This window comes from Trichomycterus rosablanca, chromosome 26 (genome assembly GCF_030014385.1).
Source record: "Trichomycterus rosablanca isolate fTriRos1 chromosome 26, fTriRos1.hap1, whole genome shotgun sequence".
NCBI lineage: Eukaryota > Metazoa > Chordata > Actinopteri > Siluriformes > Trichomycteridae > Trichomycterus > Trichomycterus rosablanca.
Window position 1 is genome coordinate 1,811,856 of NC_086013.1, and position 19,772 is coordinate 1,831,627.

Genomic DNA, 19,772 nt, shown 5'->3' on the forward strand with positions numbered 1-19,772 from the left:
GCTGCAGCATCTGACCTGAAAAGCTCCAGGCCTCACTATATGTGTCGACTTGTTCAGGAATGAACATTCGTGTAGGTGTGTGTGTGTGTGTGTGTGTGTGTGTGTGTGTGTGTGTGTGTGTGTGTGTGTGTACGTGGAACAAAATGACTCAGGGGTTTGTTTCAGTGGGCGTCCTTCAGGTCTGGGTGCCTTTACTTGAGGACAACGACCTTTGTCGCTTGTGTCACAGTGTGTGTGTGTGTGTGTGTGTGTGTGTGTGTGTGTGGAACACTACCTGTGTTTGTGCACGATGGCATTGAACGCCAGACCATCTCTCCAGCTGGTGGTAAAATTGTGCACGTTGACATTCGGGTACCTGAGGGAAAAAAACACAGCTCATTAAAGTGTGTGTGTGTGTGTGTGTGTGTGTGTGTGTGTGTGTGTGTACATACCGATAATGATTTACACAGTACAGTACAGTGTTTTACACGCATTACAAAACGAAAATAAAAACATCCTCTACAGGAAAGTAGTTTCACATTTTATCTGATAAACTGCACACTTTCTCTTCATATGCTCAAGGTTACATAATAAACAACACAAATATTAAATGTGCTAAACTTTTTTTTAACAAAAACATACCACGTTTTTTTCCCAAATCAAGTAATAGAGCTTTAATGTGGAGGATTAAATTTCCTGTATTTTCACTTGGAAAATCAACACAATGTGCAGTTTGACCAGACCAGGGGTGCCAAAACTTTTGTGATGCTGTAAATCTGTCTCACCCGGCTGTCTTCATCTGGCACCACAGCAGCAGGGCGTCTTTAGCCGACTTCTTTTCCTTGTTGTCCTCGGTTTCAACACTGATGTCCTGAATCTGCACACACACACACACACACACACACACACACACACACACACACACACACACACACACACACACACACACACACACACACACACACACACACACACACACACACACACACACACACACACACACACACACACACGGTCAACGTGGGCCTGGTACCACCCAGAAACACTTATATTTACATTTCTGATGTTTATTAATATTTTGCGACTGCTGTAGCCTACATTTTCCCTACCGGACGTGGCAGTTGTAGCCTAGTGGTTAAGGTACTGGACTAGTAATCAGAAGGTTGCTGGTTCAAGCCCTGCCACTGCCAGGTTGCTGTGTAGACGGTACACTTTCCTAGTACTGTATGTCGCTTTGGATAAAAGCGTCTGTTATAATTAGGGCTGTGAAACGATTAAAATTTTTAATCGCGATTAATCTCAGAATTTCATATAGTTAATCGCGATTAATCGCATTAAAAAAAAATCTGTGTAAATGTTATAGAAAACAAGGATTTTTATGTGAAATGTTACAATTAAAATGGTGAACACATTTTATGCTAAATGTACTGATGTTAAAAACTGCTGGGACAAGAGAAAACTGTAAGGGAGTTTTATTCACTCACATACTAGGCAGTAAATGTCAGATTGTAGTTTAGAATTTCTCCATCAGCAAACATTGTAGATCAGCGGTGCTTTAGGTGGGATAAGGCGTAGTTATTGTATCAGACTTTTCTGTGGTTGTTTTGTGACAATGGTTTGATGGCCGTTTCTACACGAAGTGAGTGTGTTTTGACCCTTTGGGGCTTCCATGGTGCATGGACTAACGTGCTTGACTCAGCTTTCCGGTATTTGGTACCTTAACAGAATAAGTTAATAAAAGTGTTCTGCTCCCGACAACTTGTGAATATAGCGTGTATTTATTTCTTTATAAGTGCATCACTACAACGCTCGGTTACATTATGTTAACAAACCGCAAATGAAAAACGGTGGCAAGTCCGACATTAAAACGTTTGTTTTAACATAATGTTAACATAATGTAACCGAGCGTTGTAGTTCTACCAGTCAAGTCTCAACATTAACTAGAATTTGCGTTAACGGCACTATTATTTTTAATCGCGTTAAATTGAAATCGCGTTAATGCGTTATTATCGCGTTAACTTCGACAGCCCTAGTTATAATATAACCGTTACGTTATCAGCATTAAACGAAAAAGCGGCGACAAAATGAACCTCATCGTTTTCTGGAGGATATTTTCACACTTGGGTCAGCGCACACATCCAGATCAGGGACGTTTCAGTGCTGTCAGATCTGGAGCAAACAGCAAGAGACTCACCAGCCAGGGATTTGGTGCTAAATTGGATCCACGACTGAAACACGCACGCGCACGTGTGGATGATTTAGCCCTGACAGATGAGAAACAGTGTAGAACATAAATAATCCCGTCAGGACCGTTCACAGTCTCACACGTCCAAGCATCGATAATTCCGCCTCCGAGTAAACAAACGAGCAGCATGTTAGGGGGCTGATCTGAAACCGACCGGGGCGGAGCGCGATCAGGTGATTAGGTTGAGTTTTAGCTGGTGGAAGTCATCAGAGGAAAGAAAACAGGTCTGATAAGAGCTCACCGAGGGAGTGGGAGTTCAATCCTGCAGCTCTTTAAAGCCCTATGTACACTACATGGACAAAAGTATTGGGACGCCCCTTCTAATTACTGAATCAATGTGTTTCAGCCTCAACAGTTGCTAACAGGTGTAATAAATCAATCATATAAAGGAAATTCTATGCTCCCAACTTCACAGCAGCAGTTTAGGGAAGGCCCTTTCCTGATCCAGCATGACTGAGCATCCTCTGAGCACAAAGCGAGCTCTATAAAGACATGAGGTACAGAGAGCCCTGACCTCAGTTTCACTCAACAGCATGGGAATGACCTGGAACATCAGCTGAGTCTTTCATGACCTTGCAAAGCAAACATCCTGGTACCAGAAACCACAGGAAGCCTTCAGATGTCTTGTGGAATCCATGTCTGAGGTGGGTCGACAGCAATGGGTGGTCCTAATGATTCGGCTCATTTTGGTGACACTCAGCTTCTGATATGAGCACATGAGACTGGGATGGTGTACCTGGAATCTCAGAATGATGGTCCAGATGAGGCCGAGCGTCAGGCGATGGTTGCCGTCCACGATGTCGTGAGAGCCCATGTTCTCCAGGTGGACTTTCTGCTCCTTGAGAAACTGCAGAGCTTTGTCCACGTTCTCCAGACAGTGGATCCTCATGCGGCCCTTGGTGGGTTTTGGCTGGAGGAGAGAGAGAGAGAGAGAGAGAGAGAGAGAGAGAGAGAGAGAGAGAGGAGGGTTAAAGTGGACGGTGGGGGGTATGAGGGAATGAGGGGATCCATGGATTGGTCCTCACCAGCTGTTCTGAGGAGAGAACCTCGAGCAGGCGGATGAGCATCCGTCCATCGCGCAGGTCCGTGTACAGATCGTTGATCCTGCAGGTCACGCGGCCCAGGTGAGAGTTCACCCATTTGGTGAAGGTCTTCTTCTGTACGGCTTCTCGCTCGTCTGCACAGACACGTGAAAACAGAGAGTGAGGGACTTCATCTGTGTGGTCTCATCATCTACACATTCTGTCTTTTCCTCACACTCACTCACACACACACTCACACACACACACTCACACACACACACACACACACACACACACACACACTCACACACACTCACACACTCACACACTCACACACACACACACACACACACTCACAGTTTTGGCAACATATAAAAGATTTTAACAAATCAATAGATCAGACCGCTGTTAGAAACACCACGAGTGTTATTCACACCAACAGAGTGAAACCCACCAACACCACAGCACGCACACACACACACACACACACACACACACACTCTCTCTCTCTCTCTCTCTCTCTCTCTCTCTCAACAGCATGTCGAGTCTTTATATACACCAACAGTTTAATCAAAACCAAAAAAACACTACAGGAGGGCTTAAAATCTATGTGAGAAGTTCAGTGAAGTCCTAGAATTACCTTGGAGTCCTTAGTGTTACATTTATCCATGGTCAAAAATATGTGGACAGCCCTTATAATTATTAAGCTTGGGTGTTCCTGCCACACCTATTTCTTTTTTCCATTTTTATTTCCTATTTCCTTAGGGATTAATAAAGTATCTGTCTGTCTGTCTGTCTGTCTGTCTGTCTGTCTGTCTGTCTGTCTGTTTTACTTCTTTATCCTGGTCAGGGTCCACTGGGGAATACCGGACTGGCATCAAGGCAGGAACAACCTGGATGGGGCGCCAATCTATCGCTAGGCTGAACAGCTTTGGAATGAACCGGAACCTGCTTTCTTGAGCAACATCAGTGCCCAGCCATATAAATGCTTTTTGACTGAACAGGCACAAATTCCCACAGACATACTCCAAAGTATTGTAAGAAACTCTCCTCAGATGCGCAACTGTTGTTCTAACTGAAAAGGTCACACAAAGGTCACTTTAATATCATTTGTTTTTGAAACTGGATGTCCGACGAGCTCATTGTCAAGGGTCCGAATACTTTTGGGCGTACAGCGCACATGCATACGCACTCCTGGTAGATATATCAGCGTAGCCTACGTTTGAGCGTGGTGTTATATATAGAAGCACATTGTAGGTGTTACAGCACAATAAACTGAAAGAGGAAGTGGCTCGGCAGCGGGTTGTGCAGCTAATCATGGCGACGTTAGCAAATATTTACAGTGCGCGGGGCGTCATTATAGATGTGATGAAACACTCTGCTCATACACTCGGTCACACCTTTTAACACACCCTGTGTAACCTGTACTTAGATTAAACACACACACACACAGAGTTTTGTTAATGTATTAAAGATATTAACAAATCAATAGATCAGACTGCGGTTATAGACACCACCCAGCACCACAGCGCACACACACACACACACACACACACACACACACACACACACACACACACACACACACACACACACACACACACAAGCTCACAAGGCAGGGATTCAAAGATTAGAACACTATTAGAACCATGTGAGGAAGGAATAGGTAAGACAGGTGACAGGTGTGTGTGTGTGTGTGTGTGTGTGTGTGTGTGTGTGTGTGTGTGTGTGTGTGTAGAGTGACAGTAATCCTGATGAGCTCTCAGGACAGATTACGTTAGCACCTAGCACACCTAAGGAGTAAAGACCCCCTTCTACACACACGCTCTATATTTACATTAACAGCATTCAGCAGGTGATTTTATCTAAAGTGATTCCCAATCACAGGAATTGGGGATTAAGGGCCTTGCTCGAGGGGGGCTTGAACCAGGGACCTTCTGATTACTCGTTCAGTATGTTAACGTTAGGTTCTTATATTCTTCTCACCGTTTCACAGCTCACTAGTCACCATGGAGGATTTTCAAAATTAAAACGTGTCCCAATACTTTTGGCTATATCATGTGTAACAAGCTGAAGATTCTCTTGTGTTTGTTTATTGATCAGTGATGAAACGTCTCTTCTATTAATTCTCCTGAATGGAAACTGAACCAACAGAGGACAAAGCGGCAGGTTGTGCACCACCAGTACAACACAGTGCTGACATGTTTACCCTCCTGCCCTTTTATGCCAAGTCCCATGATGTCACAGGTGCGCATATATGGTGTGGACCTTCCTACCCTGATGCCCCCGGAGTCCATTTACATTTTCAGCATTTAGGAGACGCTTTTAACCAAAGCGACTGTGACGTATATATTATCAAAGCAATTGAGGGTTAAGGGTCTTGTTTAAGGGCCCAACAGTGGCAACCTGGCAGTGGTGGGACTTGAACCTTAACCACTATGCTACAGATACTAAGACTAATACTAGTCTATTGTAGATCCAGGAACCACCAGGTGGTCTACAGCGCGGTGATACGAAACCCCACCTTACTACATGGGCAAAAGTAGTGGACACCTTGACCATGAGCTTGATGCACTGTCCATTCCAGTGCCATGCCCCCTGTGATGATTAGAGTCTTCAGTCATCCGGGCAAGATTTTAAAGTGTGTCTGTGGACATTAGTGTCCAATCAGTGTCCAAAAGCACACATTTGTTTCCCAAAAATCAGATTTTACACACCTGTTAGCAATGGGTGTGGCTGAAACACCTGAGCCCGATAATTAGAAGGCACGTCCACATACTTTTGGCCATGTACGGTAGAGAAAAACACAATGCAGAAATGTTATCTCCAGTCAGTGTTACTCAAACCAGTTCAGCCGGTCACCACCCAAAACTATGTACACACACTCAGTCTCTCTGGCGCTTACACACACACACACACACACACACACACACACACACACACACACACACACACACACACACACACACACACACACACACACTATAAGCTTCGGTTTTCTTTGCTCTCACCAGTGTGTGAGTGGTGAAAAGGAAGTTGCTTACTCCCGGAATATGAGAAGATAAAAATGACGAAAGGTTTCAGCAATCAGCGGTTCTGAAGTTTCTCATTTGGGCCGCGATGGGCGAGAACAATAAAACAAAAACGCTTTGCATTAATGGACAGTAATAACAGGCCGCAGGTACAGAAGTTCCGGACGCGGTTTACGCCTGTTTTAAAGAATTCTAGTAATTAGCAGTTATCAGCTGAACCAGATGTGCAGCACAACACTGCGACTTTGGACGTTTCTGCTCAACATCGAAACATCAGACGTCTGAATGCACAAAAATGTGTAACGTTACGTTTGGACGCTTGAATTTTATCACAGTGGCGCTCCTGAAGGAAGCAGGATCCTGAAAACACAGGTTGAGCTCGAATAAACACCACGTCCCCATTATCACATATCCAAATTCCCACAATGCAGCGTAACTAAACAATCCAGGCTGAAGGATGCAGCAGGTTATCGGGCTCTGGGAGGCTTTAGTCTGTTTGGAAACGAGGAAACCTTGAGCATTCCAGAAGCCACACTGTATCTCACACACACACACACACACACACACGCACACACACACCCACACACACACACAGAGTTATGGCGATGATTTACAATGCAAATGTAGAGGACAGAATGACTCAGTTAGGATCTCATAACTGGTTAATCACACAAAGCTGTCTGATATTCAAATGTCCAACACGGTGGACCGTTCATCTTCTGTAACGTCCACTTCTTCAGTCCATCCAGCCTTGCAGCCACTGTTGGGCCCTTGAGCAAGGCCCTTAACCCTGTCCGCTTCAGGGGCGCCGTACGGTGGCTGACCCTGCGCTCTGACCCCAGCTTCCAAACAAGCTGGGATATGTGAAGAAAGAATTCCATTCGACTGTACACGTGTGTATGTATCTATGACAAATTAAGGCGACCATAAACTTATGACACTTAGTTCATAATTCTATTTCCTCCTGATTTAATTGTACTTCATTCTTGCATACATTTAGCACGCTGACATAAATACAACATTAATTTTTCACACATTTTAAATTGTACGTCATGTTGTGTGTATTATATAAGAAACTAAATCTAATTCTAGAAGGATTATTTAACAGGCGGTTCACTGCCCAGACGCAGTCGTATGTGCCGCATCTATAAACTATATGGTGAAGTATGTGGACGCCACGCGCATTGACTGAATTCGGGTGTTTCGGCCACAGGTTAGGGCGTGTTCTCCCTACAAGGGTGGCACGGTGGCTCGGTGGGGAGCACTGTCGCCTCACAGCAGAAGATCCTGGGTTCGATTTGGTCCTGTGTGGAGTCGGCATGTTCTCCTCGTGTCCGTGTGGGTTTCTTCCGGGAGCTCCGGGTTCCTCCCACGGTCCAAAGACGTGCAGTCAAGTGAATTCGAGATACAAAATTGTCCATGACTGTGTTTGCTATTAAACTTGAACTGATGAATCTTGTGTAAGCAGTAAAACTACCTGTCATGTCATGAATGGAACCAAAGTGTAAAACATGACGTTAAAATCCTAATAAATAAATACAAGAAGCACAAAAGAAGCAAGATGTGTGTGTGTGTGTGTGTGTGAGAGAGAGAGATCTGCATGTTCCTAATGCCCATCATTGTTCAAAAGTCCCAAATGACATGAAGCATCAAATACAAAACTGACAAGAAGTCCTGAACAGAATTCTTCATGGTTGATAAAGAAAGTTAAAAGCGAAGGGTATTTCCTGTACAACACACACACACACACACACGGGCAGATGTTCGACTTGTGTGTGCATGCACTGTAGCGTTTCGGAGCATGAAGTGCGCGGCAAGCTCCGACATGACAGGTGTTTCCACAGAGTGCTAAAGAAACCCCGGTTACACCCGGTGCACAAAACTCTAGCAATCAAAAGGTCGCTAGTTCAAGCCCCGTTACTGCCAGGCTGCCACTGTTGGACCCTTTTGCAAGGCCCTTAACCCTCGATTGCTTAGAAAATACGCTGCCACGGTGGTGTAAGTCGCTTTGGATGGTAGAGTCTGCTAAATGCCGAAAACGTGAAAGGCCGGGCACTGATCAATTAATGTTCCGGTTCATTCCCAGTCGTGTGAGGTCAGGGTTCTGTGCAGGACACTGGGGTTTCTTGCTTTGTGCACGGGGCACAGTCATGCTGGGACATTGGGCTACACACAAACCAGATTGCAGTTTGAGACACAGCCCTCCTGCCGGGTCAGGCAACGAGACTTCCCTACCATTGACAAGGTCACAGATTGCAGATTGAGACACGGCCGGGCCGTGTCTCAATCTGCAATCTGTGACCTTGTCAATGGTAGGGAAGTCTCGTTGCCTGAAAGCAGTCGCTGTGCGGTGCCACTACACACTCGCTTCGCATGGGCACGTTCACCCGCCGCCTCTATTTAAACAAGCAGTGCCCGCCAAACCAGACCGAACGTCGCAGCCATTACTGCAACACACACACACACGCTTGTGCGCGCGCACACACACACACACACCCATTAGTGTTCCAGTGGTAAAAAGGCTCCACCACAAAGGCTGGATTAGAGACTGTAATCCTATTTACATGCCATGTCTGGATTATTCACCACACCCACCATGGTGTGTGTGTGTGAGAGAGAAAGAGAGTTTACACACACATTTGATTTCACATGCTTAAGCCATTACTAACAGGTGTAATAACGCAAATGTTTGAAGAAAACTCTATGCCTTCAACTTTACAACAACAGTTTAGGGAAGGGCCTTTCCTGTGCACAAAGCGAGCTCTTTAAAAAGGTGAAGAAAAGCTCCAGTGTCCTGCACAGAGCCCTGACCTCGGACAACACCAACACCGGTGCCCAGCCATACAAATCCTTTAACTGGACGGACACAAATTCCCACAGGCACACTTCAAAGTCTGATGAGAAGCCTTTTGCTTTTGAAATAGGGCGTCTAACAAGCTCATGGTCAGGTGTCCAAATACTTTTGGGCATATCGTGTATGAGGAGTTGAGTTATAATAATGATTTACAGATCTGACCAGCACAGGTGCCCAGGTGGCGCCCAGGTGGCGCAGTGGGATATTCCGCTAGCACACCAGCGAGAAGATTCTGAACTCCTCGGTTCGAAACTCGGTCGTTGTCGCCGGTCGGCTGGGCGCCATCTAGCGGGCATAATTGGCAGTGCCTGCAGCAGACACGTTTCTGCTAGGGCGGGGTGACCGGACTATGTGGGTGGGGTCTTCAAACACTGTGTAAGGACCCTGATTGGCACCTGAACAGAGTGCATGGGTGAAAAAGGGTCCCGCTAAGGGCTGCACGCGGGTCGGAGGAGGCGTGAGCAGCAATATACCCACCTCAACTGCAATCAGGGACCCCCAGCAGCGGAAGACAAAATGACTACGTGCTAAATTGGGGAGAAAATGCATCAATAAAATAGAAAAAAAAAAGAGACGAGGAGAAAATGAACACCCAGAGAATCGGTGAGTGATTAAAAGTTCATTAATAGATGTAAATAATTTCACAGACTCGGAGCTCAAATGAGCTTCTGAACGAGTGGAAAACAGCAGCTATGCAGCTGTTGAGTTTTTACAGAGCAGATGTGTGTGGGTGCTTCAAAACCTCTGGATTGAGCTGCTGTGTGAACATGAAGATCCTGTAGAACGTCCAGACGTCACGTCCAAACGTCCTCATTAGCGTCTCGTTCAAAAAGCAGGAGGGCTGGACTGTTCAACTGTTTCATTCTGAACATTTCATTAAATTTGCCTTTAATCCGTTTATCGATCTAAACATGTTGGGGATGTTCCCGTCATCCAACCAGTAACAAATTCCATTTTATTTAAAATTATTTACAGTTTGATTAGTACTGATAGTACACACACACACACACACAGTGTTTGAGTATGTCTAAGAAACACAGTTGTAGCCTAGTGGGTAGAGTGGATGTACTATTGATTGTACGGTTGTTTGTTTGAATCCCAGCTCTATTATGCAGCCACTGTTGGGCCCTTGAGCAAGGCCCTTAACTCTCTTAGCTCCAGGGGAACCATATAAGACAAATAAAGGGCCAGTGATAGCTCAGTGGTTAAGGTACTGGACTAGTAAACAGAAGGTTGCCGGTTCAAGCCCCGCCACCACCAAGTTGCCACTGTTGGGTCCCTGAGCAAGGCCCTTAATCCTCAATTGCTCATCGTGTTCCGCTCATTGTGTAAGTCGCTTTGGATAAAAGCGTCTGCTAAATGCTGAAAATGTAAATGTAAATAAAGGCGTCTCACCTGCCCTGGATTATTATTATATCTATTTTTAAATACATTTAGATTTAGACGTCAACATTAAGATCACGTGGTCACACACAGACAGAACACACACACACACACACACACCTGGTAGTAATTACTGGTGTGTCTGATCTTATAGAAGCTATACACTAGTCTTTCATCCTCCTGTCGTTTAACCCCTTGTTTTTCCGGTCTCACCCCCCCCCCCCCCCCCCCACCCGTGCCGTCCCTGTTTGTGTGTCTGTCTGTGTGTATGCATGTGTGTGTGTGTGTGTGTCGCCTCTGGTAATGTCAACTTTGGTAACTGCCTCACTGAAATCATCAATCAGCAGCACCAGGGTTCCAGCCAGGCGCTGTTAACCGACTCCCCACAGTTCAGGCATGATGGGTAAACGAGTCCTGAGCTGCAACAACAAAATAAAGTCGCAGCTACGACGGTGTTTTACATTTATAGGTCGTATGTGTTTGTCATTTTTGCAGGACTGAATAAACAAACTATCTACGTGTTCAAAGAACTGGTGCAGCGGTGTAATGTGCTGGCCCACCACAGCTAAGATTTCCAGCTTTCGAGTTAAAAGCTGTGCTATCAACCTGGCCAGGCATTCTACAGGCACACAGCACAGACTCCGCCACTGTCAGGTAAAATGAAGAAGCCGAAGACTGGACGTGTGTTGGGGATGGTGCAAGCCGTGGAAGTGGAAAGAAGGATGGAAGGAAGAAAAAATGCAATCAGAGAGGAAAAAGATGTAGTCAATAAATAAAGAATAAAAGCACAAACTAGATGAATTGGGACAGCAGGAAAAATGTATGTAAAGGGTAAAAGACGAAGACAAAATATTGAACGTGTGTGTGTGTAGATATATGCACATTATACAATCAAGGGCTGCAACGTGTTCCAAACAAGTCAGGACAGAGCTGGGACGGAGACACAGCGCCGGGTTACATCAGCTTTTCTTTTAACAGAACCACATTCTGTAATCATTCAGGAATCCAGGAATTAAAGACACAATAGTTGTAGCTGTGTGACAGGATCGGTGTCGTACACGCCAGGTTCTAATCCCTCACACGGTTTTAGCCAGACGAAGGTCTGGACTGCGGGCAAGTCAGTCTAGCCACGCAGACCTTCACAGATATGCAGGTCATCCATCCTATTGGCACCGGCACACACTCACACACCAAGCAGGTACGTTCACCACCTGTACGAGCGGAAACCAGCCTGCTCCTGACGTCACGCTAACGGCTAAGCATTTTCAGATCGTTAAACTAATAAGCTGTTGTCTCGACTTCTAGAAACGGCGGACAGGAATGTGGCTGAGCTTTGAAGTGGAGGTGTAACCGCTCAGTGACGTCGGAACCAGACGCCACTTGCGAAACTTGGTTCTAATGAGCAGCATGAAATCTGACACTCGTATAGAGAAAAGCCAGGAGTTAATCTTTCATAAAGCTACGACGCCCACTGGTGCTTACTGAAATCTGCTAAACTGGGATGAGTTTTAGAGTTCTGTAAACATTTAACAGATTTGTATAGAATTGTTCATATTTTCCAGGAGCGTTATATTTTAATGCCTCCATCATGACCTGAGATTGACCCAGGTACGGAATGCCAGCAACATTAACACGTCCCACAATGCACAGAATACATCACCTTAATAATATCTACCAAGTATAAGAACATAAACCAGCATTAGTAAATCAAATCGTATTAATACTACACAGAGCAACAGGGAACCAAATCCTCATCACCCCTAGAACTGTTATTATTCTGCTCATTCTAAATCAAGCCAGTAATGTAAGGACGTTTCTTCTTTCCTTTTCTCATTGTGTACAAAAATCTACTCATTTTAACAAAGACTTGAGTCTTAGACCTTTGACACACCTATCTGAGGTAAATACAATTTTACCTGAGATATTAAATGAGCCAGCAAGTGCTCAGCCATGTAAAACTTGCAATCAAGGCAACAGGGTTTAAAACAACACGAATGATTTTTATTTATTTGATTTGTTCAAGAGTTTTAGTCTTACTGCTTACTGTGACATGAATTACTGAATAGTTCTGACGTCTTCATTATTATTTAGAAAAAGCCCCTCTGGGTGGGTGGGCATGTTCTGGTGGTCTCATAAGAACCAAATGGTTTTGACCCATGATGGCAGGGTTGAAGTATCTCTAAGACAGCAAGCGGTGCCGTGGTGAGTACCCACCAACCGTGGTCTGAGAAGGGACACGCTAAAACACAGACAGGTTGTTGGCCATGAAGAGGAACATGAATACTGTGGCGTCTGGTACAGACCAACAGAAGATCTACTGCGGCTCAAACGGCAGACCGTTTTAACCTTGGTGGTGAGGTGAATGTGTCACAACACACTGTGCTTCCAATTATTTTGTGTACACGGCTGAGTAGTTGCTGACCCGTCAAAGTGCCCATGCTACCTCCTGTCCATTGTATGAAGCGCTTACAAAGGGCGCGCAGGCATCGGAACTGGACATCAAAGCAATGGAAGAAGGAATATCAACTGGACATCAAAGCAGTGGAGGAACAGAACAACCCCTGTAATGTGCGATTTTAGTTTTTTCATACTAATATAGTGTCCACCATCAGTATGAACAGACAGACAGGCCTCTAAAAATCTATATTGCTCGACTCCAGTATCCTCTACGTTATTACAATGCTGTTACAAATAACCGGCGCACCATATTTAAGTGATTGCTAGCAGAGTTGGGGCTGCGCAACACCCTTTCACACACAAAACTTTGAAATGTCCTGATAAAGGAAGTCGTGTCCTAAACGTTCTGTTTCCTTACGCTGAAAGTGTGCGAGAGTGAAAGTGTGCACTCTCTCTCTCCTTCGATACGGGCCGAGAAAACGATTCTGAATGAAAACGTGTTTCTCTGCGCTGAACAGATGCTCCACACACCGCGGGGGGACGAACATATGGACGATGGAAGCCATGAGAATGAAAATCCTTTGTTTACCCCGATTTCCTGCCTCACATTTGTGACGGAGCGATACGTCAGTAAACGAGAGCAGTCGGATATACAGGTTAAAGCGTGCAGGGCGCCTGCGTGGCGAGGGTGAAACGTACCAGAGTCTGTTTTGTCATGACCTTGTGAGCAGCAGAAATCAAGAGGAATGTAACTTTTCTGATCCTGATCTGGGCGGCTTTTGTTTGTAGTGCCGAAATTCCATTGGGGGGGTCAATGATTAACCAGAAGCCGCTGGCATCCATGCTGTTGCGTCAACGTTATTTGGGATGGACTTCTAGTTAGAGGCTTTCTTTAAAATCTACATTTATTGACACACTTACTGTTCATTGTTTCTGTAATTGTTTCCACTGGCCTAATTGCTGACCGTCCTCTTCCTCTTTTACCCTCAACTCTTCTAAGCTTGTCTTTTCGGCTGCTCCTGTGTTAAGGGGTCGCTACAGTAAATTATTGTGGTACCTGATATTGGCCTTTCCTGCTCCCAACATAAACAAACATGTCTGTGTAGAAGCCTGAGTGGCTCATAGCACCTCTAAAATTTACATTTAAATTCTACCACTGCGCCAAAATAAAAAAAGCTTCAGCTTCAGGTTGTCTGGGCGTCTTCTCTCGTTAAGCTTAAAGCCTTGCTGACATCTTTCAGGGTTACAAGCTAAAAGATCGTCAGTAAAAAGTTTAACTATGTGCAAATACTTTAAGATGAACTGGTATTTTGACTGCAAGCTCAACTGGAAAGCCTTTCGAGGACAGTCTGTAACACGCATGGTTCTGAGATGAGACATTCATGTACATATGGATGCGTTCGGCTCTGGTGGTGTGACCGGTCATTCCTGCTGTTGTTTTGAATCGGGGTTGAACAGCGTTCACGGCTCAATCAATTTACGTTCAGCTTGAAAGCAACCTGAGACCAGCTCCATCGGGCACCCATTCAAAAGAGCTTCTCTGTGGGGGACGAGGGGAGGCAGCAGGATCTGATTTAACCTAAATAAATACTGCATACGTAAAAAAAAAAAAAAAGCACATGATGGGTCACCTTAACAGAACCCTACAGGATACTCGAGTCAGATCAGCTGCACGTTTGACTAAAGATCAGCATAAAGACCTGCGGGACTTGGATGAGGACCGTATATTTAATAGCAGCTCCACTCATCATTAAAATCACATGTAAACTTTGGGCTGTTTGGGGTTTGTGCCTCGTGTATTTGTGACTATGGGATTATATTACCTCTCGTACCCGGAACAGGCTGACCCGTTTTCTAGGAACACTGAACGTTCTCACATTCTTTTGCCTCCATATGACCACACCAGTTCTGAACACGATCGCTCAGCATTCTGGGAAATGTTTAGGAAATTTTGACTCATTCAAGGGTGGCTAACACAGAGGTGGACGACCTTTCCGATCTAGGGTACATGAGCACGTTATCAGTTTAGTATTTCAACTGCAGGACGAGCAAATATTCGGTGGAGGTGACCTGATGCTGCTGACTGAATCATTTGGTCAGAAAAAAAATACCCAAACCTACCCTGGTGGTTGTTCTAATCAAACACTTCAGTGGCTGCACCGGTCCTGAGGTGTTACACCGAGTTCTGGAACAAAGGCCCACTAATGTATTCCCTTACATATTTCTTAGTTGCTACAGTCTGCATTTCAGGAAGCTTCTGTTTGTTAATGATCCTCGTTAATAAATAGCTTGTTTAGTGTACAAAAGTGTGTGTGGGTTGGGGGGGGGGTACTAAAACACACAGTACATAACAAAATGAAGCCTATTTACCATCAATAAACCCTAACGTCCGTCTGACTGCGACCTGACTGGATTTGTGTGTGTGTGTGTGTGTGTGTGTGTGTGTGTGTGTGATCTCAAAGAATCTTGACCAAGAGCCACCAAACAGCAAGTTACCTTCATATATATATTTAATAAACATCTGGAACCGTACTGAATGACTGGAACACCACAGTTCCAAAAGATCTTTCCTCACTGTGTTCTCATGTCGGTGGTGAAGATCTTTTTTAAAACACATCATTCCAAAATGTCCCACAGATGTTCAAACAAGTTGAAGTCTGGTAACTGCAAAGGCCGATGCACACGATGCATTTTTATTTTGACACATGCCACACAGCAGCGGAGGATGTTAACGGCTTAATTGTATCTTGCGGTTGGTACATCTGCCTGGAAACATCTGCATGGACTGTTTTTATCTTTTCATCCGTCTATGTGTGCTTATAAAAGTCAGAGGTTGACGACATATTTCAGAGTTTCAGATCCGTTTGTACCTGAAACTGAACTGAAAATCATTCGAGCTCACAGATGAAAAATATTGGGGTGGGGTGTATTCTGGGTAATCCTCCTCAAATTTCCCTCATTAAGACCTGTGACTTCCGTGGTACAAAACAGCATTAAAAATATATATATTTTAAGGCATTTTCTCCCAATTTAGCGTAGCCAAAGCGCTGCTGGGGACCCTGATGGCGTCCAAGGATGGTGGTATATATTTTCCGTTGGGTGCACAGTCCACCAATCCCTTCTAATTCACTCGTACTTCTGTGTGTTTCCGCGTGAGGTCGGCTCGGTGTACAGAGAGCCACGTCCTTAGTGTTGATAACCCCACCCCTTAATCCGGTCTTTCCCACCCAGCAGACTGAAGGCCAGTTTTGCATGCTAGAGACGACCAATTGTTTTAATTACTTCATGTAATAAAAGTAGATGGAACAGGATTAAAAATCACAAAAATAGTCCAATAATCTTCAGCTCAATAATAAACAATCTAGCTCCTCGAGTTGAGATAGGCCTCCTGAGGTCCCCCACATATGGGCACAATCTGGGACCACTGGGACGAAGCAACACTGGTAAAAATGGTTTCTGACAGACAGGTTGAGGTAGAGCCATACTTCAAATTCCAATTAGTCAGTTTGCGTGTGTGTGTGTGTCACATTTGCTTGCACACACATCAGATAAGTTGGGTTTTGTAAGGTTTTAGCATGAAGCACTTTCAATAAACTCACACACACTCAGACAGTCCAAATCCTGAGGAACATCGTGGTCTTTTGGTCCTGTTTTCATGTAAAGCTGCGACATTTGATTATGTCTCTTGATAAAATTGCCACTTTAAAAATGTTCTATGAAAAATGGACGTTAGCAGACCGACCCTAAATAATCACAGGGAATCAAGGTGTGAAGAAACTGACCTTGATTGGAACAAAGGTAGAAAAACTGCTGGAACATTTAATCAGTAATGACACTAATTCCATGTTTTTCTAGCTGATGACATTCGTATGGCTGTAACAGACGCATTTAAGAAGTGTGAGAATAAACGACGCGCCGGTGAGTTCTGAACACACGGTAAACAGGTTACTGAACTCTCTCTGGGTTGAAACTGGGGTTTTGTTTTGGGAGATTTTGTTACTTCAACACTGGAGTCAATGTAGCAGGACTCGCAGGTCCTGTAATCCTATACTGCCTGTGTGGGAGTATAAATGTGTGCTCTGGTATTGCTCTACTTCTGAGGACCGCGGGTCAAAAAACTCCCAAAGAAACTGGAGAGTCGGTTTCACCGGGTATCAGAAGTTTACAGTTATATTAGTGACAAAAAAACTGGCTGTATTTGCATATTTGATGTGATTTTGTTATAATACAGTATTAGTGAAGTCAGTGCAGGTCTGCACAAAATTGGTTATTATGCAGTTAGTGTGTGTGTGTGTGCGTATAAACTGCAAGCATTTTTAAAAGCACTTAACATAAAGCGCAGGCCTTTAATACAGAGTGAACGAAATAACAATGAACAGATTATTTACACTGGACTAGTATATCATGGGTTGGGGGGGTACTTCCAGGTAATTCCAGTTTTTACGGCTGCTCCTGTCATTTTAATTCTGTTAGAATCGATCAAGTCTGTGTTAAATTATCCACTGTTGTTTTTTTTAATCAAACTCAGCGGCGCTCTGATAACATCAGTCCTGTCAGAATGGTCACGTCTGCGTTTATGTATCCTGTAGCTCTACAAAAGTCGTCCAGTTTACCTGGCATGAGAACGTGAGTTATGGATGTGCTATCAACCTGGTTGAGCGTCCAACGAGCACTGACTGTGCCTGAAGGACGGATGGTGGAAGAGGGTTCTCTGCTGGCTGTTTGAGAGAGATGGATAATTCCCGAGTGTCGGAGGAGGCGTGTTCTAATCTGTGGCTCTCCTGGGTCAGGCTGGGGGCAGGACAGCTGTGGGGGAAGTTAAATTGGGCATGAAAATAGACTCTACCAAAAATGCTCCAGCATTTACTTCTTTGAATGATAAGTAGTGTTCCCCATTCTATTTTGTTTTTCAACTTGATGAGTTGTATTTCCTTCACAGCTGATGTTTGAGAAGTTTGAGAAGCGCTTGTGTCACAGAATTTGAGTATCGCCACCGTTTCACCGTCTTTGCTATGTGATGAAAAAATAAGCGATGATCAGAGAGTGCTGCTTCTTCAGCTTTGACGAGAGTCACTATTGTAATTATTTACGAGTATAAACATTCACCGTCTGCCAAAATGTCATCATTCACACACACGCACGCACGCACGCACGCACGCACGCACGCACGCACGCCTATTTCCTTAATGCTGAACTCTATTGTAGCTGTAAGACCGAGCGGAGACGACTGATGAGGAACTGGGTGTGACCTTGTGCACCCACAGTGAGGACGAACACACACACATCATCACACTGATCTGATCTACACTCTGAGCCTCCGGCATCGTGTCGAGTCCTCGCTTCTGCACACATTCACATTCTACACACACTTACTCATCGGGTCTGTTCGCAAACCTAGTGAGCTGCCTTGCTGCCTAATGCCTACCTGATCAGCTGCCTCAGTAGAGAGGATTCTAATAAGACATGGAACTCATAAGGCAGATTATTTAGACGCTTTACTAAGACAGAGATTACGTCACCGCAGTTTTAGCTTACTAAGCTAACACAGTTAGCCTCGGGGCGTTCAACTTGTAGCACGCCAGCTAACGTCTCGCTTTGTGTACCCAAGCGGTTAAACTGTCCCTGACGAGCCCCAATTTAAAAAAAACCGCACTTGTATAAATTACCTTCATACAAATTCAACATCAATGAACATTTATTTACATTTGAAAAGAGCTCCGCATTTCATTCGTCCGCCATGTTTGTAGTTCTTTGTGAGAAAAGCTGTGCCGCCCTTTTTCTCCCCTTTTTAGCGCATCCAATTGTTCAATTAGCATCGTGCTTCCTCTCTGTCTATGCCGAACCCTGCCCTGACGGAGGTGATTGAAGCTAACCCGTATCCCCTCCGAAACACGAGCAGCAGCCGGATGCATCTTTGCCACCCACACATTGACGAGTTTGGCGCCACCTAGCGTTGCATGCGGAGAGACACACCCTAAGGGCACCCTCTCCCATCTCTGTGTAAGCGCCTCCAACCAGCCGGCAGAGAACGCAATCGCATTCTGACAGAGAGACACCCACATCCGGTTCTTTGTCCCACCCCCCGCATGAGCAACCGGCCGATCGTTGCTCATATAGCCACTCAGCTTCGAACCGGTAAAGCAAGGCTGGATTCGATACCACGCTTCTCAGAATCCAGCCCTGGTTGCAGCGCGTTTCTTTTTACCGCTGCGCCACCTGAGCGGCAGTAGGGGCATTTTAAGGGATCTAAGGATTTAGACACGCCCACTTCTCGGGAGTGTGGGATGATGGGAAATGTGCCTGTGTAGAGAGATCAGTAGGTTTTAACACAGACTCATACTGTAGAGTGTACTGTACTGTTTCCACCCATGTAAATACCCTAATCTGCCTACAGTCACTTTATATACACATCCATACTTCAGCTGTACTGGTTCATCCTGTGTAAATATACAAATGTAATGTAAATACTTTTCTTTCATCTTTTTTTGATGTGTCACACTAAATCTTGTTGTATGCAGGTATAATGACAATAAAGGTTCTTCTTCATCTTCTTGAACTGGATTAGTGCTGCGTGTGTGTAGGTGTGTGTGTGTGTGTGTCTCCAGCAGTCGAGAGGTATTAAACTCAAGGCGCTTCTGAAGGTTTTTCGGAGCGGAGGAAGTGGGCAGGTTTATGGCCTCCATGCTGGTTCATTAGCACGATCTCGCTGGTAAAGCTGGTCTAGCTGGTTACGTTTTATCAGCGTGTGTGTGCGGATTCTGTCTATCATGCTGGTGAGCAGCTATGCTGGTGGAATTCGTTTCTCTCTGAGCCGGGCAGTGAGAGTATCATGGTGGCTTCTTGGTCTGTCATGATTTAGA

General features: G+C 44.9%; 1 protein-coding gene across 3 annotated transcripts in view; it reads right to left on the bottom strand.

Annotated features, from left to right (window-relative positions):
• The window catches only part of sptbn2 (spectrin, beta, non-erythrocytic 2), a 57,513-nt gene that overhangs the window by 22,942 nt on the left and 14,799 nt on the right, over window positions 1–19,772 (bottom strand). For all 3 annotated transcript variants that reach the window (XM_062988334.1, XM_062988337.1, XM_062988335.1), the window contains 4 exons: window positions 3,250–3,401; window positions 2,961–3,134; window positions 765–856; window positions 275–355 (listed from right to left, as the gene is read on the bottom strand). In XM_062988334.1, coding sequence (XP_062844404.1) covers window positions 275–355; window positions 765–856; window positions 2,961–3,134; window positions 3,250–3,401 — 499 coding nt within the window. The remainder of the gene's footprint in view (window positions 1–274; window positions 356–764; window positions 857–2,960; window positions 3,135–3,249; window positions 3,402–19,772) is intronic.